General features: G+C 41.2%; 4 protein-coding genes across 4 annotated transcripts; 1 reads left to right on the forward strand and 3 right to left on the reverse strand.

Moving 5' to 3' along the window:
* Window positions 1–4761: 4761 nt before the first annotated feature.
* Window positions 4762–12240, reverse strand: LOC109183997 (putative late blight resistance protein homolog R1B-17). The gene is made up of 4 exons (XM_019334030.1): window positions 12236–12240; window positions 5178–7235; window positions 4967–5032; window positions 4762–4850 (listed from the first exon to the last, which is right to left on the reverse strand). The coding sequence occupies exons 2-4, from the start codon at window positions 7209–7211 to the stop codon at window positions 4821–4823; spliced, it is 2130 nt and encodes a 709-aa protein (XP_019189575.1). The 5' UTR covers window positions 7212–7235; window positions 12236–12240; the 3' UTR covers window positions 4762–4820.
* On the reverse strand, window positions 7240–7833 carry LOC109183970. The gene has a single exon (XM_019333998.1). It carries the CDS (start codon window positions 7831–7833, stop codon window positions 7240–7242), a length of 594 nt encoding a protein of 197 aa, XP_019189543.1.
* A 7153-nt stretch (window positions 12241–19393) lies between the features above and the next one.
* LOC109183972 lies at window positions 19394–20617 on the forward strand. The gene has a single exon (XM_019333999.1). The coding sequence runs from the start codon at window positions 19394–19396 to the stop codon at window positions 20615–20617; it is 1224 nt and encodes a 407-aa protein (XP_019189544.1).
* Window positions 20618–26579: 5962 nt separating this feature from the next.
* LOC109183973 lies at window positions 26580–27169 on the reverse strand. The gene is made up of 2 exons (XM_019334000.1): window positions 26693–27169; window positions 26580–26597 (listed from the first exon to the last, which is right to left on the reverse strand). Exons 1-2 carry the CDS (start codon window positions 27167–27169, stop codon window positions 26580–26582), a joined length of 495 nt encoding a protein of 164 aa, XP_019189545.1.
* Between the last annotated feature and the right edge of the window lie 601 nt (window positions 27170–27770).

Raw genomic sequence — 27770 nt, forward strand, 5'->3', positions numbered from 1 at the left:
CTTTTGTCAACCATTCCATGGCCATGGCCACCTATGTACCTGTACTACACCTACAACTTAGTGGATTTCGGCTTGGCTTAGCCCAAAAAGGCTCGTGGCAACTTAGTGGATTTCGGCTTGGCTTAGCCCAAAAGGCTCGTGGTTTTCACCGTAATGGTTTCCACGTTAAATATCTTGTGTCATGCATATTTATTTTTTATTTATTGATTCCCTGCAATCTCTTTACATTATTCATATATTTTCTAGGGAGATTATTGATCCGTATAAATACATACCCTGGGTCCAGGGCCGGATTTTAGGCTGTGTAAGCTGGGCTACCGCACAGGGCCCCCAATTTTAGAGGGGCCCCAAATTTTAGAAGTCCAATATTTAATTTTTATCTAGTTAGTTTAGAAATAAAAATAAAAAATTTTCAATTGAATTTAAAAAGTTCCATGAAGAGATGGTAAGAATGTATTTTTATTGTATTTTAACTTTGAAGTCAAAGGTTCGAAACTTGCATGTATTGATTTTAAAAATTGCGATTTTAGTAGGGCCACATTTATTTACCAGAACAGGGCCACCAAAACTTAAAATACGGCCCTGCCTGGGTCGTACACTGGATCAATTTTCTCCATCAATGGTGCTCTTGTTGAGAGTGGCTGTACAAACTCTAGCTTGCTCTCCTTAATCAAACCTATTTCTTTTTCTTTTTTTTTTTTTTTACAAAAACAACACCTCAAGAATGATGAGATTCGTCTCCACCAATCACAGCGATAACTCTTCAGTTACATTAGACCGTCTCATGTTAGCCTTACACACCCCCAAAATGATCTCATCCCCATGTTGGCTTTAGGCAATGATTCAGTAGTAGATGGATGTACGAAGGGCGAAAACCCAAGAACTGCTGCACTATTTATTATCAGTGAAACACAATTCTTCGTTGTCGGGCTACGATGACTCCGTTGCGCTTTCTGTCCCTGAGAATCCAAAAGCCCGATGTTTTTCCAATGCTTTGGTCAGTCTTATCAACGATCACCTTCCACCTCTTATCCTCAGGAAGCCGGAGCAAACCAAAACGTACGGCTCACATATCTATAGCCGGAAGAGCGGCGTTCACGACTGCGCGATTTGTTTGGCGGAATCCGAAGGCGACAACTATGTCCGCACGCTTCCAGTATGTTCACACGCATTCTACGTGGATTGCACTGATGGCTCCGGTCGCATGTGATTTGTTCGTTGTGCCGCGCGAGAATATTCCAGCCAGATTCGTCGTTCGTTCCAGTCTTGGCGGCGAGAATACGACCAAGCTTGGATGGCATGATAATGGAGAGCAGGATATTGGAGCCGTTTCGGCGGAAATTTCGCTAAAATCCGATTTGGCAACAGTCGGGGGATCACGTAGGAACCGTCTCCGATGGAGACGGAACAACAATTCAAAAGGACAAATTCAACGATCCGGATTTTATTGTAAAACGATCGTATTCATTTGAATTCCTAAGGAGCATAGGATCGGAGGAGGCTCTCTTGTTGGACCTGGGTGCCGCTCGATCAGAATATTCTTGATCGCATGTATCTTTTGTTTATTAATCATCATCAACATGATCTGTGAGGGTTACGTAGAACAACCAGTTTCGTTAGAGATTTCAAAAATGAACAGACTATATGCATGGGCATCTTAATTTTACGCAATAAATTCTGAGTGCTAGAACGTATGCTGATATAAAAGGCAATTAATAAAGTAGATGCTACTTGACGAAAGCTTGTGTAGCTGTTGCAGAGGAGCATATATAATAATCCTCATCTTGCATGGCAGTTTTGTTAAAAGATAAGAAGTTGTCAATTGTTGCTTTGAAGTGCTGTATTGAGGGATGTGCCAATCTCTTTAGATGAACCAGATCATTCTATGCCTCTCATCTTTAATTGTCAAGGAGCAGAACACACACCACCATATAGCAATCACCAACCTTGGGACAATTGCAAGGTTTGGGGCCAAAGTGTTCACGGTAGCTCGTACAACTGGTGTTGATTGTAGCATGATAAAACAGTTTGGAGTTAGGTTGAAAAGTCAGTGTAACAACAAAGCACAATGATGATGAGCAGGCCAGGCAGTATATCTGGGAGCATCTATATTCTCACTATTAGTTGGAGATTTCTAATCTGTAACTCCAAACCTGCTGCTTCTATGCCTCCCTACAAAATATGAGATTGGAGGCCATGGAGGAAACAAAAACGTATTTGATGAATTTGGAAGTTAGCAGGGCGAATTTGATTTCTCTTGTGGCTGACAGAGTAGAGAGGCTCTTGGAGATTCACTGGTTTCTGGTTGGTTGACCATTTTGGCCGATAGCCTTTCGGTGTTCTTCCCATTTGCTTGTGGGAGAGGCTGCTTTGCTGGAAACTTGAGACGAACGTAGACATGAACTTCGTAATGGTATGAACAGTTTGCACATATTTGAAGAGTTGCATCCATTCGCTCCTACCACTGGTCATTGCAAATATGATATCTACAATGGCCATAGTTTGGAAAAAGCATGCATGCATTAGCACAGTATGCGTACGTGTGTATATTATATATGTTTCTTAAATAATAAAGTGATATTAATAAGTGGACCACTAAGCAAAGTGGGACACTCTGAATTATTTATTACATCAAAATAAAGTATAAGGATCGATCCATGGTCGTGGTTGTGCGCGCCAGCCCCGACTTTGGTATACTCTAACTGTGATACGAGGTTCGTCCTTGTTCACTACCTGGCTAAAACGTCTTAAGGGCGGTACGAGGTTCGGCCTCGCCTATCGTCGAACGGGCGTACGCAATCTTGACACCCTAGGGGCGGTACGAGGTCCCACCTCGCCTATCGTCGAACGGATGTAACGCAACCTTGATGCCCTAGGGGCGATACGAGGTCCGACCTCGCCTATCGCCGAACGAAAGCTACGGGTTCAAGGCAAAAATAATTTGGCCAAACGGCTAAACACGACAGACAAACATACTTTAATTTGGTGCTCTGCGCACAAACATACAGTCCAGACTACACTGCTAGTTAAGGATGCACTCCGAGTGTTATCATTTTTATTTGGTGAACATCTGTTTTTCTACTTTCTTATACCAAAAAAATACTTGCGGTTAAGAAAGTGGGGGACTCATGATGGAATAATATAATATGCATGCCATATTATTATTATTATTATTATTATTATTATTTTATAATAATAATAATAATAATATATTAGTCAAAGAGAAGATGTTATCATGACAAGCAAAGAGGGAAGACTACGGGAAGTTACAACTGCACAAATAATATTATATAAAAGCTCCGGGATGCAGACAAAGGGGGTCACGCCAGTCTCAAATATAAACCTCTCTTATACATACTCTTTCTGTCAACCATTCCATGGCCATGGCCACCTATGTACCTGTACTACACCTACAACTTAGTGGATTTCGGCTTGGCTTAGCCCAAAAAGGCTCGTGGTTTTCACCGTATTAGTTTCCACGTTAAATATCTTGTGTCCTGCATATTTATTTTTTATTTATTGATTCCCTGCAATCTCTTTACATTATTCATATATTTTATTTTTTATTTATTGATTCCCTGCAATCTCTTTACATTATTCATATATTTTCTAGGGAGATTATTGATGCGTATAAATACATACCCTGGGTCGTCGTACGCTGGATCAATTTTCTCCATCAATGGTTATATTATTATTGTGTGCCTCACGGCCATTATATATTAACAAAACTTGAAAAGAAATTAATAATAATAATAATATAATAATAATAATATCAGTGGTAAAAATAATATCTAAAAGTAATTAAGTGTTAATAATAATAGTAAGAATATTAACGTAAGAATTATAACATAGAATAAATCGTAATAATTAATAACTATAGTCTAGGATTAAATTTGGAATTGTTAGGAAAGATAAGTGACCTCTGATGAAATTAACTCTTTATCGATTTAAATATTCTTAATATATTACAACAATTCCATTCCGTGCATCGCACGGCTGAAAATACTAGTTCTATTAAAAAAAAATGTAGTGATGATAGATAGATGCGTTCCTAAGGTCAAGCTTAGAATTTAGACCAACTAACCCATAAATTCACCACTCACATAGGCAATTTATATCCTACACCACAGCGCGTGTTGCACTATGCGCCCAGATGCAAAACGACGTCGTTTTAATTTTTATTTTTTTTTAAATTTCCCGCCCCAGTGAATGGCAGTAGTTTTTTCTTTAAAAAAAAACCCGCTGTTCAAGAATGTACATAATATTATACTAGAATACACATAATTGTATACATAAATGTACATAATTATATAACAAAATATACATACTCTTTTTAAAAGATAATACACATAATCTAACATAATACATAATAAACATAAACTTTTAACATAATACACATCAACTATTAACATAATACACACAAATTTTCTGATTCGGATGTACATAATTGTATAAAAAATGTACATAACTGTATGAACCAATACACATAATTGTATAAACAAATACATATAACTGTGTGAACAAATACACATAATCCCAGCAACTTCCTACCGCGCCTCCCAAAACGACGTCGTTTTGGGAGGCGCGCGGCGCACAGTGCTATGTGCGCCGTGGTGTAGGGTATAACGATCGACTCACATATTTGTGAGGCAGACGTTTGGGCTTCTAACCTCATTTCATTTTGGTCTTCCTTGTCAATCCACTTTTGGGCTTGCGCATTTTAACATATTTCTCAATCTCATTTTCTTTAATTTGTGAATGTAAGACTTCAATTTCCCAACTCCAATTTCTTCCTCTACCATCTGCCCCCCTGCCCCTGCTCATGATTCACCCTTCTCCTCCATTTTTATCTATGAAAACAAATGAGGTTAAAAAAATAACAGATTTTGCACACAATTAAGTTCAGCGCATCTAAGAAACAAGAAAAAACAAGACTGAATATAATGAATGAGCCATAACTTCTAACCTCACAATTTGCCTTTTCAACATCTTCTATATATTCAGGCCCTGCCCCTTGCCCTTGGATTTTAATCTATGCAAGTAATGCAAAATACACAAAACAAATAATTATTAATAGTAAACTGAGATCATATAAAGAAATTAATAGTAATAGATTTTTTAAAGAATAGAATCTAAATAATTAATTATCAAGAATGAATGGCGTTTTAGCATCTAACCTCAACTCGACCGTACAAATCTTTGATAATCATGAGCTGCTTGGCAGAAGCAACAATGGAAGGGTTACACCCATCCAGCTCAATATGCTTCAACTTGGGACCAACAAAGCTTAATGGGATTTGTTCCAAACAATAACATCTTAGGACTAGACGCTCAAGACATAATAAAGTGTATGCTTCATTACTTTGCAATTGCTTGAGTTTTTTATCCTCAATTAGCAAGAATCTTAATTTACGAAATTCTCCTTCAGCTACTTCCCACACTCTTCCCAATAAGGCATTTTCAAGCTTGAGCACCCTAAGCTCCGGCAACATTCCAATTGCCGTTAAATCTCTTTGAGAAAGTTTAGCCCCACTCAAGTTTAATTTCTTCAATTGTGAAGGAAACATACACCTTTCAGGAAGGGTTACAATCCAGCCAATCGAAATTGAAATTGTTAGCCTTTCAAGCCATTCCAAATAGTCCAAATTATACAAAGTGATGGGATTGCCAGAAGAACTGCCAATGTGACTGGGCACCAAGTCTTCTTTATAAAAAAGTTTCAATTTTCTTATGTTTGGAAAATTGAAATGCACTTCCCTTCCGCAATGAGTTGGGCTCACCAAAGATAATGTTTGCAAATTCGTCATTGTAACCATGCTTGCAGGATCATCTATTGTATACATATCGCCAAGTTCAAGATGCCTCAAGTGTGGTAACTGCCAAATTGTGGATGACAAATGAATTGTAGGAGCTCCAATTTGTGGTTCATCACTGGAAACAATAAGTGTGTGTAAATTCGGGTTATTTGACACTATATTACCTAGCCCCTCAAACCTCTGACTTATAAATAAGTATCTCAAAAAAATTAAATGCCTCGAATGCATTGACACTCTTTGGAGGAATGGAGATGGAACAAAGGCCAAAACTCTTAACAGCTTGAAAGGTACAAAAGTTTTAGGATCATCATCAAAGAAAAAAATGGAGCGAGGTTTGTTTGTACTAAACAACACATAATAGTCAAAACTATGTGTATATAAACTTAACCAACGACTTGAATTTGCAAACTCGCTTAATGACAATGCAGTATGTTGCAGAGTATTTACTGCACAAAAAATACCTACTTTTTGAGCTTCTCCAACACAAAAGCTATGCAAGGCACTATGCATCCTACAAGTCTTAATTTTGCCATCACGACCTTTATTGCATATTAAGAGGAGACTTCTATCAATAAGTTCTTGTAAAAACACATAACCTTGATTTTCTAACTCTTCATGCTCCAATGGCTCCAAAAATCCCTCAGCAATCCACAAACCAATAAGCTTTTTAACTTGGATTTCTTTACGTTTTGGAAAGACTCCAAAATATAAAAAGCAAACTTTTAAATGTTCCGACAATTGATTGTAATGGAAAGTGAGAACATTGTGATCTAGAATTCCCAGTGACTCCATTTCCTTTTTGACCTTCTCCCACTCCTTTAATATGTCATGACATTTAGCCAGACGCTCTGCAACTGCAACAATAGACCATGGTAGTCCATCACATATCTCTACAATATGACTCTTGATTTTCACAAATTCAAGCGCCACCCGGCCTTTAAGAGAAATCATATTATTGCAAAATAGATCCCAACTTTGGTTTTGATCTAGCAAAGTCATGTAATGGGTATACTGATGGTGATAGTAGATAGGGTCGAATCTGAGATTGAAGTTCCCAGTGGTTAGCAGTATGGTACTCCCAGGATCACCGCAACAAACACACCTTTGGATATCATGCAAAGCTCGACTGTCGTGTATGTTATCCAATACAATTAGAAATATTTTGGCACGCAATTGTGTCCTTACCTGCTCTGCAAGTTTATCAGCTGGAATAGCACTTCCTTCTCCAAATTTGTTTTCCACTGCAGGTAAAATTGAACGAAGAAGGAGGCGTAACATTTGGCTCTTGTTGTATTCTTGAGGCATTGTAATCCACCCACGTACATCAAAATAATCTTCAACTTGTCGATCTCCATACACACTTTTAGCTAAAGTAGTTTTTCCAATGCCCATCATCCCAACAATGAAGACCAAAGTTATCTTCTTAATTATTTAAAGGGGGTACGAAGTAGGAGCTGGAGAAGAAGTGATTTAACATTGGCATGAGATTGTTGATTATCTCTTCACGATCATGGTGACGACCCACCATTTTTCCACCCACAAGCTCAGGAAAGCACGGTGAGGATCCATCAAATTTATCATTCTCAAACTCCGAATAAGAACGCTTTAGCCAATGATGAATTGATGGTTGAATTTCATTCTCCTCATCATCCGCTTCATTGCTTACCTTGTCGATAATACTCAACAACTCTGATGCGCTTTCTGCTGCTTCTTGCAAGGCTTGATGGAGTTGCTGGGAAGCTTTTTCCTCATCCTCTTTGTCTTTGGCCAACACAAAGTTGCTTAGCTGTATTTCGATGTTGTCTTCGGCTTTGAGTGCAAAGTCTCTGATTTCGATTTCCAAATCCTTGATTGCAGCAGCAGCCCTGGATTCCTTTAGAAAGGCTTGCAAAGAAGAAATCATTTGCAAGAAAGAATGGATTATTGGTTCTTGATGATGAAGAGGGATCCTTGGGAAGGGTTGTAGAAACTCAAGCTTGATTGTTGCAATCAGAGAAGCTAAAGCAACACAATCCATCTCTTTCCCTAGTCTCACTCAATATTTGTCTGTTTGTTTGTATCAGAAATGTGAATGCTAGTAGCCTAGCTAAGAGGTTTGATGATAATAATTATTCGTGGACGGGGAGGGGTATTCCCCGTTCCCGTCCTCAACGGGGAATTAAATACATTTTCGTTCCTATCCCCGTCCCGTCTCTTGAATATCTAGACATGGAAATGCTCATGCTAAGGCGAGCAGGTACTGATGCTAGTCAATTTCAGAATTTAAGATTTTATTCTAAGAAGGGCCCTTGTATTGATAAATTCCTTAAAAGGTTTTTATAACAAGCTTGCTGCTACTATGATTGAATCTAACCTAAAGACGCCGGAGGGCTCCAATGTTGCTAAATATCATGAGTCGGTGTTTGACTTGTTGGAAAAAAATTAAATAAGCCTTGTACCGATTTAGCGGAGGCTAGAAAATTACAAAAAGCGATTGAACGTCTTACTATGGCATATGATAAGCTGAAAACCCTCTACTCGGCAGCCCAGAAGTTATTTTTATGTTAATTGATGGTACTCAGGACAAGGTTGTAAAAATTGTTAGGCGTAAAAATTATTTTTTTAAAAAAATTAGTTAAATCCCGCCTAGACGACCGCTTAGGCCGCCTAGACCTACTCGGCGCCTAGGCGGCCGACCGCCTAGAACGGCTAGGGAGTTTCTTAAGGCTAGTAAGGGCCTTTTTAAAGTGGATTGGGAATTGAGGATCCTGTAGGAGACGGAGTAAATTGCCATCTCTAATTGGCCACACCTTTTGGAGCCATGAAACCAATCTTTAACTTTAGGTTAGAATGTCAAAGATTCGACTTCCCACCTTTTAAGTTGTATCTAAAATAAATTTTAAATAATATATCACCAAAGAAAAGTAAAATGATTGAATTTTTTAATTTATTTTTTGGTAGTGAGAAAATTCTCAATCACTATTTAAGGGTATGCATGGAGTAAATTTCACTCTTATATAAATAAAAAAAAATTATACAAGAAAAATTAATTACACTAAAAAAATAATGTGTGACGGACTCAATCAAAATTTTTACAAGAAAAATTATATTTTAAATTCAATTAATGAATGCATGGTGATTATTCCATTCATTTTGGTCTCGGGTTTCTATTGAACCAATCAAAATATCAAGAGAGCCATCATTTACTATACGGGAGAGATATTTCAATTTTATTTATTATTTTCAATATATTGTGGATTTGTGGCCACACATTACAATCTTATCTCTATTCACATATATATTTGGTACGACCGAATACAACAATGGATTCAATGCTATGCCCTGGCCTGGCATGCATTATTTATCCTCATGGTGACCCTACACGTCAATGATCTGGCGTGCATTATTGACCTTCCAAAATAAAGTCACTATAGATCACTGTTCATGGCAGGGGATGATAAAGCTTAATTGTATTATTCCTTTTATATTTATTGTATTATTTACTCTTCATATTGTTGCAGTAGCTCTCCTTCAAAATATTTCTTTTTAATTAGCTTGATTCCCACCTTTTTCTCTTCTACTGTAACTTTATTACTGGACTATAAATAGTCAGTACTTATTAATATATATGATTTTCTCATCTTCACATGGTATCAAAAGCTAGCATTTACTCCAACGAGAATTAATTTTATTTCTACTCCGATCCACTTCCAATGGCAATCACAGCTGAAACACAACTAGTTTATCTTACTGCTACCAACCATCTCCCGATCCGTCTAAATGCTACCAACTTTCCAGTTTGGCGTCGTCAAGTTCACTCCACGCTGGTTGGTCTTAGCCTACTCGGCTATATTGACGGAACCGTCACTGTACCTGCTGCATTTCTAGATGCAGCACGGACAACTGCAAATCCTGCTCATCAAATATGGTACCGTCAAGATCAGATTATTGTTAGCGCTCTCTTAGGGAGCTGCACCGAGTTGATTCAACTGGTGACCTCTTCTGCTCCAACCGCGGCTACAGCCTGGGATCGGCTCACAAAGAGCTATGCAAACTCATCAAAAGGGCGCATCATTTCGCTCAAAGCTAAGCTAGCACATAATCCAAAAGACAGCAAGTTGAGAATTATTTTGGTCATAACATTGTATCTATTTTTTCGGACAATGGCGGTGAATTTTTAAAGCTTGTTCCAATATTTAATGAATGTGGTATCTCACATTTTACCACTCCACCTCACACCCCGGTGCATAATGGCACGGCTGAGCATCGTCACCAACACATTTTCGAGACCGCTTTGTCATTGCTTCATTGTGCTTCTCTTCCAAACACTTATTGGTCTTATGCAGTACAAATAGCCGTTTTTCTCATCAACCGTTTGCCGACTCCTATTTTAGGCCACAAATCCCCATTCGAGTGTCTTTTTCGCAGGTTGCCGAATTATAAATGGTTGAAGGCGTTTGGTTGCCTCTGCTTCCCCTGGTTGCGCCCTTATGCTAAAACTAAATTACACCGGAAGTCCACCCCATGCATTTTTCTTGGTTATTCCACCTCTCAGTCTGGTTATAAATGTTTGGATATAGCCACTATGTTTCCAGACATGTGAAATTTGTTGAACATGAATTTCCATTAAATAAAAATATTTTTCAGGTTCAACCCTCTGAAGCGGTCACAACTCTTCCCTCATATATACTTGCCATCCCATCTACTCTGCCCTCTGTCAACCCAACTCCATCAACTACAATTCCATTATTACCTACCTCAAAAGATTGTTACCTACCTCACAAACACAATCTTTTGAATCCCCTAGTGTGAGTAACAACCCAATACCTATTCCTGCTGCAACTCATCCTGCTTCATCGCCAACTCTAGAATCTTCGTCTGGTTCGGTTCCTAGTCAACACAGTAGTCCACCGCATGAGTCATTAAATCTTAATCCTGTCCCTACTTGTCCTACACGTGTCCGCCGTTTGAATCCCAAGTATTACAATTACAAGTTCGTAAATTGTACCACATCTCATCCTTTGCTTTCTTGTCTTGAACCATCAACTGTCACTCAAGCTCCACGTGATCCTTTGTGGCATAAAGCTACAAATGAAGAACATCCGGCCTTGTTAAAAAACCATACATGGGATTTGGTTCCTTATAGTGGACAGAAAACAATAGGCTGCAAATGGGTGTTTCGTCTTAAAAGGAAATCTGATGGTTCGGTTGAGCGCTACAAAGCGCGTTTGGTTGCAAAGGGATTTTTGCAGGAGTTGGGCCGGGACTATTTTGAGACTTTTAATCTTGTTATGAAGCCTGTTACTATTAGAATTGTGCTCACAATAGCTTTGAGTCATCGTTGGGTGTTACGTCAATTAGATGTAAACAATGCATTTTTACATGGTACATTATATGAGGATGTTTACATGGATCAACCGCCCGGCTATCATGATCATCAGTTGCCTACTCATGTCTGTAAGTTACGAAAGGCCTTATATGGTCTTAAGCAGGCTCCCTGGGCTTGGTATTTAGAGTTATCTGCCTTTTTGGTGAGCACTAGCTTTAACAAGTCTGTAGCCGACACCTTTTTGTTTATTTATAATTCAACAGCTGTACTGTTGTGGCATATTTCTTGGTATATGTTGACGATATTATTCTTACCGGAAATAACACAGACTTTCTTGACTCCTTTGTAATTGCTTTGGCTAATCGGTTTTCTATTGAGGATCTTGGTTATCTTCACCACTTTTTGGGAGTTGAAGTCATTCCAACGCCCACTAGATTATTTTTGTCTCAGGCCTGTTACTTGACTAATATTCTAAAGCAGTTTAAAATGGATGGCGCTAAAGTTATCTGTACTCCAATGGCTATAGATGCCAAGCTTCCACCAGTTGATCTTGCACAAGTGGTTGACGCAACGGGATTTCGACGTTTGATTGAGTTGCTACAATATTTGTCAGTTACTAGACCAGATGTGACATTTGTAATTAACAAGTTGTCCCAGTATATGCATGTGCCAGGAGAGTGTCATTGGAAAGCTGGCAAGAGAGTACTACGGTACTTAAAAGGGTCTCTTCTTCATGTGTTGTTCCTTCGGTACGATTCTCCGCTTACTGTTATTGCTTTTTCAGATTCTGATTGTGGTAGTCTCCAGGATGGGGGCCGCTCGACTACGGCTTATGTTGTCTATTGTGGTACGAATATTAGACTTTTTAAGTTGCTTAGATGAAGAGAACTGGTCAAGAAGACATCTTTTAGGAGTGTCTGAATCTTCAGATTCAGTCATCTTGGCAGTCTTTTGAGTGGCAGTCACTTTACTACTCACTTCATCTCTTTTGGATCCATCCTGAAAAGTCAAGAAACATTGAATATAGAAAATTAGAACTTAAAAAATCTAGAATTTGCATAATAAAATATGATTTTGTTAGGTCAATTCATTAATGTAATTGTGCCACTACCTCATCAGAGTCTTCATTTTCTTCATCATCCTCTTCAATCATCCTGCTTATGAGGTCCTTGTCCTGGTTATCATTTAGCTTAGAGCAATAGGCAGCAACTAAATCTTCGTCCCTTAGTACTCGCATGACATTAAAAGCTGATGTAGGGACACACCTTTCATCCTTTTTCATTGCAACTTTGAATATCATTTTCATGCCAATGAGGCACTCCAATTCTGGAGGTATACCACACTTTACCGTGCAAATACCAATTTTGGTCCTACGAGTATTAGCAAAATAACAGTTTTGGTCCACATGTTTAATTCCTACCAATTTTCATCCACGACTATTGTTTTAGTACCAATTTTCATCCATAACTATTGTTATAGTGTCAAAATTCATCACGCTGGTCACCTATTCGTTTAAGACATGCCGAAATATGAAATTATTAAGGGTAGTTTCGTGCTTTTCAAATTAGGATCTCTATTTGAGCATGAATAAAGGGATTTAAGCCCTAAGATCTATCCCAATTCGTAATTTTTTCCATCAAATTAAGGTAGGATGAGGAGGAGAACTGCGAACTGAGATCGATCTTAGGGCTTAAATTAATTTATTTATGCTGCGCTCAAATTGGAATCTTAAGTTGAAAAGGACAAAAATGCCCTTAAAATTTTAGATTTCGGGATGTCTTAAATAAATGGGTGGCCGACGTGATGAATTTTGGTACTAAAATAATAATTGTGGATTAAAATTGGTACTAAAACAATAGTCGTTGATGAAAATTTGTAGAAATTAAACATGTGAACCAAAACTGTCATTTTACTAATACTCGTGGGACCAAAATTGGTATTTGCTCACACTTTACCTATAAATATATTAGGAAACACATTATGTTGTTATACATATATTACCTAAACCGAGACATATATTTTGTAGTTTACAATGGTGAAATTAAACTTACTTTACCTGTTCATACTTGTCAAAGAGCAAGCTGGCTGGTACATCCACCAATTCTGAGCACTCCCTATCCCAAATTAAGAAGGGAGCACCTGTCGTTGCATCCAGCACCCTAACTGTAAGCTAATGCCTTATTTTTCCTTTTTGAAACTTTTTATGACACTTAGTACACAAAAGCAATCCATCATCATCAGTTTTTAACTTCTTGTTACATCCGATAGCCACACATGAAGTGTAATACCAATGTCCTGAGCCCTCTATACCAAGAATTTCAGCAGGTACATACCATTCACCTTCCTGCATTTTTTAGTATAAAAAGAATATATAGTAAGTGAAGTCACTGATTTTTCTAATTTGAGTAAAAAATTGATTTCCTACATTTATTTTTGTGAATATTAAATTTGTGACTCACCTTTTGTTGCATTAAGAGTTTAGCTAGGGTAGTTACAACCACAGAACCATCCCTAAAATTCCTTAGGCCAGTATACTGTGATAGGATAGTGGTAATAGTACGCACCTTTGCAGAGTCAGTCTAAGTGAAAAAAAAAAAAAAAACAGTAGTAGAAACAATAATACGATGCAAATTATAGCACAGAAAAGTATAATAAATAGACATACTTAGATATGAAATAAAAAAACTCATCAGAATTGTGGTTTATCCATAGTTTGGTGGCATCGTAGAAACTAGTGATCCTTACTTCATCTAAGGGTGTGTTTGAAAACCTGGAAAATGAGTTCTGGAAATCATTTTCCAAGTTTCAATTGTTTGGATGTGCCTGGAAAATCAAGTCAACGGAAATCATTTTCCGTTGACTTTGGAAAATAGGCTTGTTTTGCAGGAAAATGACTTCCCTTTTTTTTGGGAGAAGTCATTTTCCAACTTTTACACCAACATCACACCACCACCAACATCATCAACACCATACCACCACCACCTCACTACCACCATCACCACCACTACTGGCGCCGCCACCACCACTATACCACCGCAACCATCGCCACCACACCACCACCATCATACCACCACCACTACCACCACCAACACCGCAACCACTACCACCACCAACACCATCAACACCATACCACCACCACCACCATACCACTGCAACCATCGTCGTCGCCGCCACAACCACTATACCACCGCAACCATCGCCACCACACCACCACCATCACACCACCACCACTACCACCACCAACACCGCAACCACTACCACCACCAACACCATCAACACCATACCACCACCACCACCATACCACTGCAACCATCGTCATCACCGCCACAACCACCAAACCACCGCCACCACAGCACCACCATACCACCGCAACCACCGGCGCCGCCACCACCACCACCATACCACCGCAACCACCGCCGCCGCCACCACCACCACCATACCACCGCAACAACTATCGCCGCCGCCACCACCACCATCACACTACCACCACTACCGCCGCCGTCACCACCACGACCATACCACCGCCACCGCCACCACCATACCACCGCAACCACCGTCGCCGCCACCACCACCACCACCATACCACCGCAACCACCGCCGCCGCCACCACCACCACCACTGCCACCACTGCCACCACCGTCATACCACCACCAATTATTATTATTATTATTATTATTATTATTATTATTATTGTTATTATTATTATATAACGAATAATACCACTACACCACCACCACCACCATAATATTTGTTTTTATATATTATTAGTTATTTTTATTATATTTAAAATTATTATTATATTATTATACATGTTGTAATATTCTAAATAAAATGATTAAAATATTTAATTATATAATTCTACTCATTTTCCAGAAAATGAACCAAACACACAAAAACAGTTTTCCAGAATGCAACCAAACACTGGAAAGGAAAATATTTTCCGGAAAATGACTCATTTTCCAGAAAACATTTTTCAGCTTTCCAAACGGACCCTAAAAAGAAGCATTGGATTAGCAGGTCATTACAAGATGTAATGTAAATCAAATTAAACTACATATCATTTACATCTTAGCCCTGCATAATTGAATGACAACAATGATTGGTTCTTGAATATTTGCATTATAGAATTGATGAATGGCAGCCACATGTTCATCCCACACAGTACACTTTAATCTGTTGTCACTATATATAAAATATAAAGTTAGTACTTAAAAAAAAAAACAGTGGATGGATATATTAAGACAAACTTACTTTTTGTCAGCTATTAAGAAATCAATTAGAGTGGAGGCTTTTCCACCAATGATCTTTTGTAGTGGAGAGTAGATTTCCACAATCCTTCCCATAACATCTTTAGCCAAAAAAAAAAAAAAAAAAAAAAAAAAACTAGATTAATCAAAAATCCTATAAAGTTTTATTCTAAGAAAACATTTTCAGATTTACTTACCAAAAAGCTCATTGTCATTGACTTCTTCAGGATTCATTAAAGACTCAAAAGACCTTAGTCGAAACATAAAACTAGGAAATTGTTTCTTTGGATTTTCTTTTACAAAAGTGTTGTAATTATATTGAGCTTGATGAGGTACTTGTGTGAAGTGGTTTTATAGGTATAGTAGTTAGTGCCCATAAGAAAATTCTTCACCGAGTAAACCTTTCCTTCTTCAAAAATAGCCTGATATTTCTCCACATCTTCTTTAGAGATATTGGCATGTATATAGGTTCCCTACAGTTTATGAAAGTAAAATTAGACCTGATTTTTTAACATCCAAAAACAGTCAGAATGTAAACAATTTTAGAACTTATTTTTACCTCTGAATCATGGAATATACATTCCTTGTCCTCCCCGCACTTCTGGTAATTCATACGTACGAACTGTGAACTGATGGCCTGGACTGAGACATATTGTGAAGGCATTTTTGGTTTATTTCTGGCAGAATATCACGTATAGGATGGAATAAGCTGAAGGTGAAATAGTTTATTTCAATCTACCTCTTTATATGGAGGTAGAATCTGATCAGGACTGATCCTAGAGAAACGAAGAGTCCTCATTGGAACAATAAGATTAATGATTATGTTCTTTGAATTTCAAATCATTTATTTAAAATTTTTATTGAGTCCTCATCAGATTATGTAATACTTATAACTGTTTGTAATCAGTTTGTAATTCCTAATAGATATAGATAGATATAGATATATACTTAATTACGCTGCCCACGTTCTACAAGAATGTTATAATAACGCGTGGGTGCCATATTTATTGCTCGGTAGTTTCAATAGCCGTCTAAAAACATGATTAAATAGCATAGAAATACAAAATACAAAATCTGAACTTAAAAAACATGGTAGTGAAGCGACACAGTTTCACTTGGGCTGGAAAATGCAAAGCAAAAATTGTTGGTTAGTTGTGGGAGATTACGCTCTTTGGCCATTTAGCTCCTAATCGGTGAATACAATTGCAAGCAGCACAAAACAAAAAAAGTAGAGACAATATAAGAGACAAGGTAAATGGAAGAGTTTTATTAATCTTGCATTCAAACATCAACTTTACAAGAAGGTATAAGCACATATATATAATGTACAATTGTAACGGAAACCATAAGTGTAGTCATAAACCTCTGACCGTTACAAGTGCTATAAACACTATAATAATGTCCACTTAATATTATTTACAACACTCCCCCTTGGACATTATTTGGCCACGACCTTGCCTCGTTAAAAACTTGCTAGGAAAATCCTGTGGGAAAAAAACCTAAACAAGAAAAGAATACAAGGTATACCGATAGTATATTCAAATACATTCATGTCTCGTTAAAAACTTCACTAGGAAAACCACGTCGAAAAAACCTAGTTGAAGAAAAGAGTACATGATATTTGCAGAATCATATATGGTACGTGATGGGGTGAGGACCCCGGCCCAAGAAGGCGGGCCCCAGAGAAGAGGCCCAGAATGGAGAAGAGTCCAGAACGGTAGGTAGCGGCCCAGAAAGTGAGAATATGGGTCAGTAGTAAGGCCCACCAGAGGCCTGGGCCTAGTCCAAGAGTCGGCCCAGGCCCAGGTTGAAGAGAAGGCTCGGCTTAGAGCCGTTGAGGAGCATTCATCACAGCATTCAATGAGCTCGACCAAGCGAACCGTTAGGGAAGCCCAAGGAGCCGTTGGCCGACCCGGTAACGGCACCCAACGACCCTAAAGTGTAAATTAGCCTTAAAAGCAGCCTTCAATGTACATTGACTCGGCTGAAGGAGGGCCTACTATATAAAGGCTCATCCACCCTTGTAAACCAGGCGAGTCCATGCCTAGAGAATAAAGACACACGATTCACTACCACTGTTTATTTCACTCTATTTTCAGTAGCTTTATTGAAAGGTGTATCCACCAACCAAGGTTGTGTTGGACATCCCTGGGCCCAAAAACCCTAAAACCAACACTGGCGCCGTCCGTGGGGATCGAAACAAAGAGCCGCGTGCTTTTCTGAGCAGGCGAGTGCACGAGACAAACGAGGATATCGCAGAGAGATAAGAGCTTCGCAGCATGTCGGAGGGACGAAGCCAGGCGAATAACCGCAATAATGCTCCAGAAGTCGACCTGAGAGAGCAGTTGAATCAGCGAAACGCCCAAAGTCAAGAGAATGAGTCGGCACCCTTGAACCGGCCGCCATCCATGATGTCGTTCACTCCCGAACAAATCCGAGCTCTCGGGCGGGCTATCGCTGCAGAAAACCGGGGAAGGGGAGGGCAGTCGGCTTCACGACCGCCGCCCTGCAATCAGCAATCGCCCCAAAGATCCAGGGAAGGCAGGCAAGGAGATCGACGAGCAGAGAGTGTACCGGTACGATTAGTCCATTCCAGGCTCGGTCCAAACACCGCACGCCGATCCGCGAGAGAACGACTAGGAGAGAGAGAGCCCAGTCGCGTACCGGTGGGACCACAAAATCGAGAGGCTGCCCGAGAGAGAGCTCGTAATAGAAGAACTAGGACTCGGGCGCGATGGTCCGAGCAACCAACAGGCCGAATCAGAGGCTGGCGAAAGCACGAAATCCACCGGGAACCACACGCAAAATGACGAGGATGTGGCTCAACTGGCTCGAGAGGTGCGAAATCTGAAGGAGCAAATGGAAGGAAGGACCAAATCCCCTGGGTGAACGTTGCTCACCGCCTTGCCTTTTTCCTCTGAGATCATGTCTTACAAAGTACCCAGCGCAAAGATGGTTAGTGGGGGTCCGAGACCCTGTCATGTGTCGCGCTTTCCTGCCGACACTAAAAGGACCGGCCAAAGATGGTTAGTGGCTCTGCCCCCAAGATCGATACGCAATTTTGAAGAGCTGGCCGACCGCTTCATGAGTCACTACGCGGCCAACATCAAGCCACAAAAGGATCTGACTCACCTGGGGGACGTCCATCAAGAGGAGGGCGAATCCCTTAAAACCTACTTGGCCCGGTGGCAAAAGGAGATCCAGTCTATCGAGGAGGTTAAGGACCAGACTGCCCTCACCTTCTTCATCGAATCTTTACGATCCGGGCAACTGTATCGTGATCTATGTGATAACTGATCGGCCACCTACGCAAAAACCATACATATGGCTAATAAGTGAGCTAACACGGAGTAGGCTATGAAGCACAAGCGACAGCGCGAGGTCGGAGGATCCGCCAGCGGAAAGAGAACCCGCATAGAGACCAAGGAGAGACGCCCGGAAGCGATCAGGCGGCCTGAAGCTAGGCGCCCCTACGACAGGCCCATCATCCATCCCTATAGGCCGACTCCTCAACATCCGGTGCACGAGGTACAAGCAGTCGCACCTCCTTCGCCTTCCCCGACTGAGGAGTGTGCAGCGAACGAAGAGCCGGGTAAGATATCTAAATACTGTCGTTACCACAAATCCTACACTCACAACATGGAAGAATGCTACTACCTGAAGAAAATCATGGAGGGAATCATTCAGCAAGGAACCCCGCCTCCTAACAAGTGGCGGAGAAGGTCGGCGGCCCGGGAAGACGGCGACCCCGCAGTGGCAGCTGAAAACAGTCGCGGCAAGCAGCCTGCGACCGAGGAAGACGAGGCCCAATGACGACAGAAACCGGTTATTAACATGATAATCGGCAGACCAGAAGGAGGCGACTCGGCAAACACTAGAAAAGCTTGGGCCCGACAGTTGTATGTAGGGATAGTGTACGGGCGAGAAGAAGGTTCAAAGAAAACTTGCCGAGAGCCCATTACGTTCACTGACAAGGATCTGCCTACAGGAGATACGCCGCACGCGATGCCCTAGTCATCGCAATGGATGTGAATGGGGTGGTCGTTCAACGGATCCTGGTGGATACCGAGAGTAGTGTCAACGTGCTATACCTTGAGACCTTCACCAAAATGGGACTAACCCGAGAGCAATTGAATCCTTTCAAAACACCACTCGCCGGCTTCACAAGCGACTCGGTGGAAGCAGAAGGATCCATCACTCTACCGGTAGAAATCGGCAGCTATCCCGACGTACAGAAGCTAGACATGAAATTCATTGTGGTCGATGTGACCTGTTCACATAACGCCATACTCGGACGGCCAGGCCTAGAGGATTTGGGAGCATTGATATCCACCGAGCACCTCTGCTTAAAGTTCCGCACGTCGAGTGGGATAGGTACGGTTCGCTGCGACAGGATAGTTGCCCGCGATTGCTATCTGCAAGCCTGCAGAGGCATGGGTAAACGTGAGATGCAGGTCCATGAGATCACAGAAAGACCTCTGAAGAAAGTAATGATACCCCGCCCGGAGCCGGCCGTGGAGTTAGAAGAGATCGAGATCGACCCCAGACGACCAGAAAGGCGGGTCCAGATTGGCATCGGCCTCCCGGAGGAGATACGGGAGGGAGTCATAAAAGTACTTCGAGAGAATCGGTTGGTCTTCGCTTGGGGGCCAGAGGATATGCCGGGAGTCGACGGATCTATCATTGCTCACCGACTCGCCGTAGACCCCGACCACCGACCGGTCGTACAGAAGAAGCGTTACTTGGCTAACGATAGGAGGGAGTTTGTGAAAAAGGAGGTAAACACACTGCTAGCTGCGGGTCATATCCGAGAAGTCAAATACCCAGAATGGTTGGCGAACGTGGTACTTGTACCGAAACCCCCTGTCTGGCGAATGTGCGTGGATTATACCGACCTCAACAAGGCCTGTCCGAAGGATCCATTTCCATTACCCTGGATCGATCAACTAGTCGACGAGACAGCGGGGTCGGCTTTGCTGAGTTTTATGGATGCTTTCAGGGGGTATCATCAGATCTTCATGTATCAAGCAGACGAGGAGAAGACCGCGTTCTTAACGCCGGATGGGGTGTATTGTTACCGAGTCATGCCCTTCGGGCTCAAAAACGCGGGGGCTACGTACACTCGGATGGTCGCCCGACTGTTCCAAGATCTACTAGGAAAATCCATGGCGGCCTACGTGGACGACATGCTGGTTAAAAGCCGAGAAGAAACCAACCATGCGGAGGATCTGGCCGACTGCTTCTAGGTAATGCTTAAGTACAACCTCCGACTTAACCCAAAAAGTGTGCCTTCGCAGTGCAAAGTGGGAAATTCTTAGGATATATGGTGACCAAGAGGGGCATCGAGCCCAACCCTGAGAAAGTACAGGCCATTATAGACATGCAGCCTCCCAGCACCGTTAAGGACTTGTAGCGGCTGACTGGTTGACTGGCTGCCCTCAGTCACTTCTTGAGCAAAGCCGTTCTTCGAAGCCATGAAGAAGAAAGAGGGTTTTGTGTGGACGGCCGAGTGCCAGCAGTCATTCGAAGAGCTAAAGAGATATCTTTCTACACCGTCGGTGCTGTCCACCCCTCAGGTCGGAGAGCCATTGTTCTTATACTTGGCAGCCTCCTTTAGGGCGGTGAGCTCGATACTCGTCCGAGAAGAAAAGCGTGCCCAGCACCCGGTATACTACGTAAGTCGTTCTCTGAAAGCCGTTGAGGCACGGTACACACCCTTAGAGAAGATTGTTTATGCCTTGATGACCACTGTGCGTAAACTGGCACATTACTTTCAAGCCCATACCGTTCGGGTCTTGACTGATCAACCCCTGGGAAACGTATTGCGAAATCCCACGTCATCTGGACGGCTTGTGAAATGGGCAGTAGAGTTAACTCAGTATGGAATCGAGTACCAGCCTCGCCCATCTATGAAGGGGCAGGCCCTAACCGATTTCTTGGTCGAATGCACCACCAGGGAAGGCGACGAAGGGGACACCACAGAAGATAATTTGGGCGAATGGTGGGAGATGCATGCAGAATGAGCAGCCAGTCGTCAACATTGTGGCGGCAGATTCATGTTAATTACACCAGAGGGATTCCGGCTTTACTACGCTTTAAGCTACTTGTTCCCAACGTCTAACAACGAGGCCGAGTATGAAGCCGTGCTGGGTGGCCTACGACTCCCCAAGACACTGGGAGTAGGACGCCTGCAGATCAAGATCGACTCTCGTCTGGTGGTCGGACAGATATCCGGGACATGCGAAGCCAAGAACGCTCGGATGGCCCAGTATAAAGAAAAAGTGCTGGAATTGCTAAAAGGATTTGAAATGTACGAGATAGAGTACATTTCGCGAGCGGATAATACAGAAGTCGACATACTATCCAAAATCGCCCTAGAGGGTGTGCCGGATCACCTCGTCAGGATATGTCAAAAAGAAGAACTAGTTCGATCCAGCATAGAAGAAACGACCCTAGAGATTCAGCAGGTAGTAGTCGAGGAATGGGATCGGGAGAAGAATCCTGAGATGTTCTGGATCGAAGACATCCGGCGGTATAAAGAAAAGGGGGAGTTGCCGGAAGATCCGGGAGCCGCCGCCAGAGTCCGCCGCAAGGCCCCGTCGTTCGAGATTATCGACGGACAGTTGTACAAACGATCATTCGGAGGTCGCCTCCTCAGATGTCTACTCAGGCCCGAGGCGGAGAAGATAATGGACGAGGCCCACCGCGGAATCTGCGCTGCCCACCAAGGTGCCCACACTCTCGCCCAAAAGTTAGTTGTCCAAGGATATTATTGGCCCACCATGATGAGAGACTGCATCGAATGGATAGCCAAGTGCGTGGTTTGTCAAGCATTCGCCGGAAAAGATACTCGGCCCGCCACTTTCTATACGCCAGTCACCACGGCCATCCCGTTTGCAAAATGGGGGATCAACTTGCTGGGCCCACTGCCAGTCGCCCCTGGACATCTGAAATTCTGTGTTGTAGCCATCGACTACTTCACTAAATGGGTCAAGGCCGAACCGCTAGCCACCATTACCGAGTACTAGTGTCGACGTTTCCTATGGAAGAAGGTGATTTGCCGCTTCGGATTGCCTGAGCATATAGTTAGTGATAACGGCCGACAGTTCGACTGTCAGCCCTTCACCGACTTCTGTCGTCGACACAGTATACATCACACCAAGGTGTCCGTCGCTTACCCTCAAGCCAACGGGCAAGTCGAGAATGTGAACCGAACGATAGTGGACGGAATTCGGAGGAAGTTAGAAGACATTAGAGGGAACTGGGCGGACGAGCTCGATCGGGTTCTATGGGCATATCGAACCACACAGAGACGAGCCACTGGTGAAAGCCCGTTTTCTCTTGCGTATGGCTTCGAAGCAAAAGTTCCAATAGAAGTTGTTGAGCCCACCCACCGAGTCCACAATTATTCGGATGAAGGGAATGAAGAAAACCTCAAGATCGAGAAGAACGTCTTGGAGGAACGAAGGGAGGCCGCCTATGCCCGAATGGTGGAATATCAACAGGCCGTAAAAAGATATCGGGATCGGAGGATTCGCCCGCGGACCTTTCAAGTCGGCGACCTCGTGCTACGAGACCGACAGGCAAGCCAGCCCACGGAAGGGGGAAAGTTCGTAGTTAAGTGGGAATGACCTTATCGCATTGCTGCAGTGGTCCAAGCCGGCACATACAAACTGGAAACGCTGGAAGGGAAGCTCGTTGACCGAATCTGGAATGTGATCCACTTGAAGAAATTTTATCAGTGAGTTTGAAGCCTTAAAAGGTTAGCCTATGTACCCCCTTGAAGTTTAATCATGAATAAGAAGCGCTATCATTCTTCACATCTCGGTAGCAGTGTCAGGAAAAAGAGAAAAGGAAACAAGGGCCCAGACCCTTAGTCGTTTCCAAGAAAAAGCCACAAGGAGTCGCCTCGACTGAGGGACTCGGCGAGGAAAAGAGAAAAGGAAACAAGGGCCCAGACCCTTAGTCGTTTCCAAGAAAAAGCCATAAGGAGTCGCCTCGACTGAGGGACTCGGTGAGAAAAGGAGAAAAGGAAACAAGGGCCCAGACCCTTAGTCATTTTCAAGAAAAAGCCATAAGGAGTCGCCTCGACTGAGGGACTCAGCGAGAAAAAGAGAAAAGGAAACAAGGGCCCAGACCCTTAGTCGTTTCCAAGAAAAAGCCATAAGGAGTCGCCTCAACTGAGGGACTCAGCGAGAAAAAGAGAAAAGGAAACAAGGGCCCAGACCCTTAGTCGTTTCCAAGAAAAAGCCATAAGGAGTCGCCTCGACTGAGGGACTCGGCGAGAAAAAGAGAAAAGGAAACAAGGGCCCAGACCCTTAGTCATTTCCAAGAAAAAGCCATAAGGAGTCGCCTTGAATGAGGGACTCGGCGAGAAAAAGAGAAAAGGAAACAAGGGCCCAAACCCTTAGTCGTTTCCAAGGAAAAGCCATAAGGAGTCGCCTCGACTGAGGGACTCGGCGAGAAAAAGAGAAAAGGAAACAAGGGTCCAGACCCTTAGTCGTTTCCAAGGAAAAGCCATAAGGAGTCGCCTCGACTGAGGGACTCGGCGAGAAAAGGAGAAAAGGAAACAAGGGCCCAAACCCTTAGTCGTTTCCAAGGAAAGTCATAAGGAGTCGCCTCGACTGACGGGCTCGGCGAGGAAAAAGGGAGGGATTCAAACCCTTAGAAGCTTCCAAAGCCAGGCTAAGAAAGAGTCGCCTCGACTAAGGGACTCGGCGAGAAGAGATAGAAGGGCTCAAATCCTTGGATATGTTTTTCATGGTGAAACCAGGAAGAGCCGGCGAATGGGGAAAGTTAAAACGATTGTAATAAGAAAAAGAAGTATGGAAAAGAAACTTCATTAATTCGAAAAAAGCCTGAGACGGAGGCCAACCCTTACAAAAGAAGAATTATTAAAAAAGCCCTAGACTATTGGGGAGGGGGCGGCAACGTCAAGTTCTTCGACTCGGTCTTCCGCCGATGTTCCAGCTGGAAGAGCAAGTGAAGGATCTTCTATCAGGGGATAGGGGTGAGCATCGGTCGGTTACGGTCAATAACCGACCGATAACCGAATAACCGAGTATATTTTTTAACTCCCTATAACCGACCGTAACCGACCGACTATATACCTATAACCGAAAAACCGTGAACTAACTCTAAATTTTACTGAATATTAAAAATAAAAATAATAAAACATACATCATTATCAAAGTATTTAATACTTAAACAACTGCCAAGTGCCCAAGTTCATAATTCATACTTCCAAATAAATACTAAGCATACATTCATCACTGCCAACTACCAAGTTCTTAGTTCTTAAAAGTTAGAATCATAGACTCATAGTTCATAATCATACCAACACTGCCAAATCTGCATAGCCAAAGTCCAAAGACCCAAAGTTGCATACAAATTCAAAAAGAAAAAAAAAAAAAACCAAGTTCCAACACTGCCAAAGGCTCAAAGTGCCAATCCCAAAGTGCCAATCTTCATCAAGACCTGCTTACTTGCATCCAAAAGGTAACCAAAAGTTAATATATGATATATGAATATTATAATTAATACATAATAAATAAACATAAACATACAGTATTAACTTACATAGTCAATTATATTCTTCTTGCATCTTGTTTTTCTAATCAATCACAGGATCCAACCTCATCTTTGACATATCTAAATCATATGAAAATACAAACATTAAATAAAGAAATAACAATAAGAAAATTATAATATTTAAAATAAAGTAATGATTTTGATACTCACCCACGTCAAGTTTATACATCTCTCCAACATCATGCTCAACTAAATCAGTCATTGAAATGACATTTTCTTCTCGTAACCAATCTTGAGTGCACACAAGAGCTTGTACAATTTTAGGAGTTAATGAACTCCTATAAGTATCAAGCACACGTCCACCGGTGCTAAATGCAGATTCAGATGCGACAGTTGATATAGGAACTGCCAATACATCACGAGCCATGCATGAAAGAATGGGAAATCTATGAGCATTTTCTTTCCACCAACGGAGAATATCAAATTCACCACCACCATTCTGAGTATCAAGCTCTTCATTGATGTATTTATCCAATTCGTTTTTTTTGCTGCCCAAGTCCAATTTCAACCAAATACTTTTCAAAGTCAGTTACAATGTTTAGTGGACTATCACTATTCGACCCATCCGCATTAGTGGCACTCGTTGGTTGAGTACAATTGCTACCCTCACCTTGTGAAACTTTCAACAACCCATGGTATTCAACAAACAACTTACTAGTCGCATCTCTAAGGTTAGAAGACAATACTGAAGCTTGATCAGGTGAATACATTCTCTTGAAACAAAAATCAGCAAATACATATTTCCTTCTAGGGTCAAGAACAGTTGCAACATAAAGTATCATATTCATCCTCTCAACATTCCCCCAATATTTGTCAAATTTCTCCTTCATTCTTTTAGCCATAGCGCTAAACTGTTCATCATCACTCTTAATCCAATCACACAAAGTACAATACAATTCACAAATTTCAGGAAAGTAAACGTTGCTAGTCACATATGTAGTTCCGGAAACTTTCAATGTGAATTCATAGAAACGTTGCAAAAACTTGCTCACTTTCCTAACATTTCCCCAATCCTCTTCCTTGGGTGTGCCACCATTCAACACATGCTCATGCTTATAATTGTGGTCAATCTCTTCAAATCTCTCAAATGCTCTTTCAAATTTTTGGGCCACATCTAACATCAAGTAGGTAGAATTCCATCTAGTGCTACAATCCATGCTCAACAAAGATTTAGATTGAATTTTTTCCATGTCTATACATTCTTTAAACCTATGCAATCTAGCCGGTGATTGCCTCACATACTTCACCGCGAATCTAACACGAGCAATTGATTCATTCACTTCCTTCAACCCGTCCGTGAAAACCAAATTAATAATGTGTGCAACACATCTCATGTGAATATATTTGCCCTCTAAGATAGTTCCACTAACATTGTTCAATTTCCTTTTCAAGTATTGAGTAGCCACATCATTTGAACTAGCATTATCCACGGTAATTGTGAAAACCTTGTCTATTGCCCAATCACGCAAACATTTTTCAATCATCTTACCAATATCCTCACCTTTATGACTATTAATTGGACAAAAATTAATTATTCTTTTTTGCAAGCTCCAATTATTGTCAATAAAGTGACAAGTAAGACACATATAATTTTCCCTTTGTAATGATGTCCAAGTGTCAGTGGTAAGTGAAACCCTAAGTGAAGACATATGGATAAATTTAGACAACTTTTGCTTCTCATCCAAATACATACCATAACAATCCCTAGCAATAGTCCATCGTGATGGAACCTTAAACCTTGGACAAGCAATAGACAAGCATTTTCTAAAACCCTTAAATTCAACAAACTTGAAGGGGATTTCATGATTTATAATCATTTCAACAATGCTCCTTCTAAGTGCCTCAGCACTGTACTTCACACAACCTAGTGATCCTTCCCCTTCAAGCAATTCAGTTTGGCTAGGGTCACTACTAGCACGGGGCATTTTTGGACAGCTTCTAACATGGGCTTTTAGTGAACTAGTGCCGTTCAATTTAGGATCAGCAAACAATTCTTTCTGACAATAATTGCATCTAGCTTTTTGCTCAAATTTCTCATTACTAAATTTAGTAAAATTCTCCCATACCTCAGATCTGTGTCGGCTAACCTTTCTTTTCTTAGATTGATTTACTTCCTCATTAGCCTCCGTTGCAACAGTTTGTGCAATCTCTGGCTCTTTTTCAATTGAATCATCATCCATATTATCATCCATATGCATCGATCTCATTGTTGACATCTATAATTAAAAGAATAATTTAATACTAAAATTAAAAACTGAAAAAATTATTCATACTGCCAAATTAGTCTTCTTTAAATAAATTGAATTGTTAAGTTTGATTGCTTTGATGTCTCTTTGGATAAATGCAGAAATTAATACTACATACATACAATGATACAAGATTGGAGTAAAAGTAGGTTCCCAATTGGCAAACTACTGATGTAGACTACTAGACCATACTGTCAAAATTAAAAGTTCATACTGCCATAAATGCAGAATTCCTAATGAAATATTCATACTGCTAAAAATCCAAAATTAAAAGTTCATACTGCCAAACTTAAAAACTTAAATAGATTGAATAGATTGTTAACCATTTCATACCTTATCATTTTGCAGTTTTAAATTTTAACTTGAATAGATTGTTAACAATATTTTAATATAAATTTAAAGTAAACAAAAATTAAAAATTACCTTGAATAAATTGTTCAGTTTTGGAGCCTGATGAATCTGGATTTCTGGAGCCAAAACACTGTAAAAATTTTAAAAATAAATATCACTATGATTTTGTTTATATAAATGAAACTAGTGAACTGTGAACTATCAAAGACTT

The sequence above is a fragment of the Ipomoea nil genome, unplaced genomic scaffold, assembly GCF_001879475.1.
Source record: "Ipomoea nil cultivar Tokyo-kokei standard unplaced genomic scaffold, Asagao_1.1 scaffold1237, whole genome shotgun sequence".
Lineage (NCBI taxonomy): Eukaryota > Viridiplantae > Streptophyta > Magnoliopsida > Solanales > Convolvulaceae > Ipomoea > Ipomoea nil.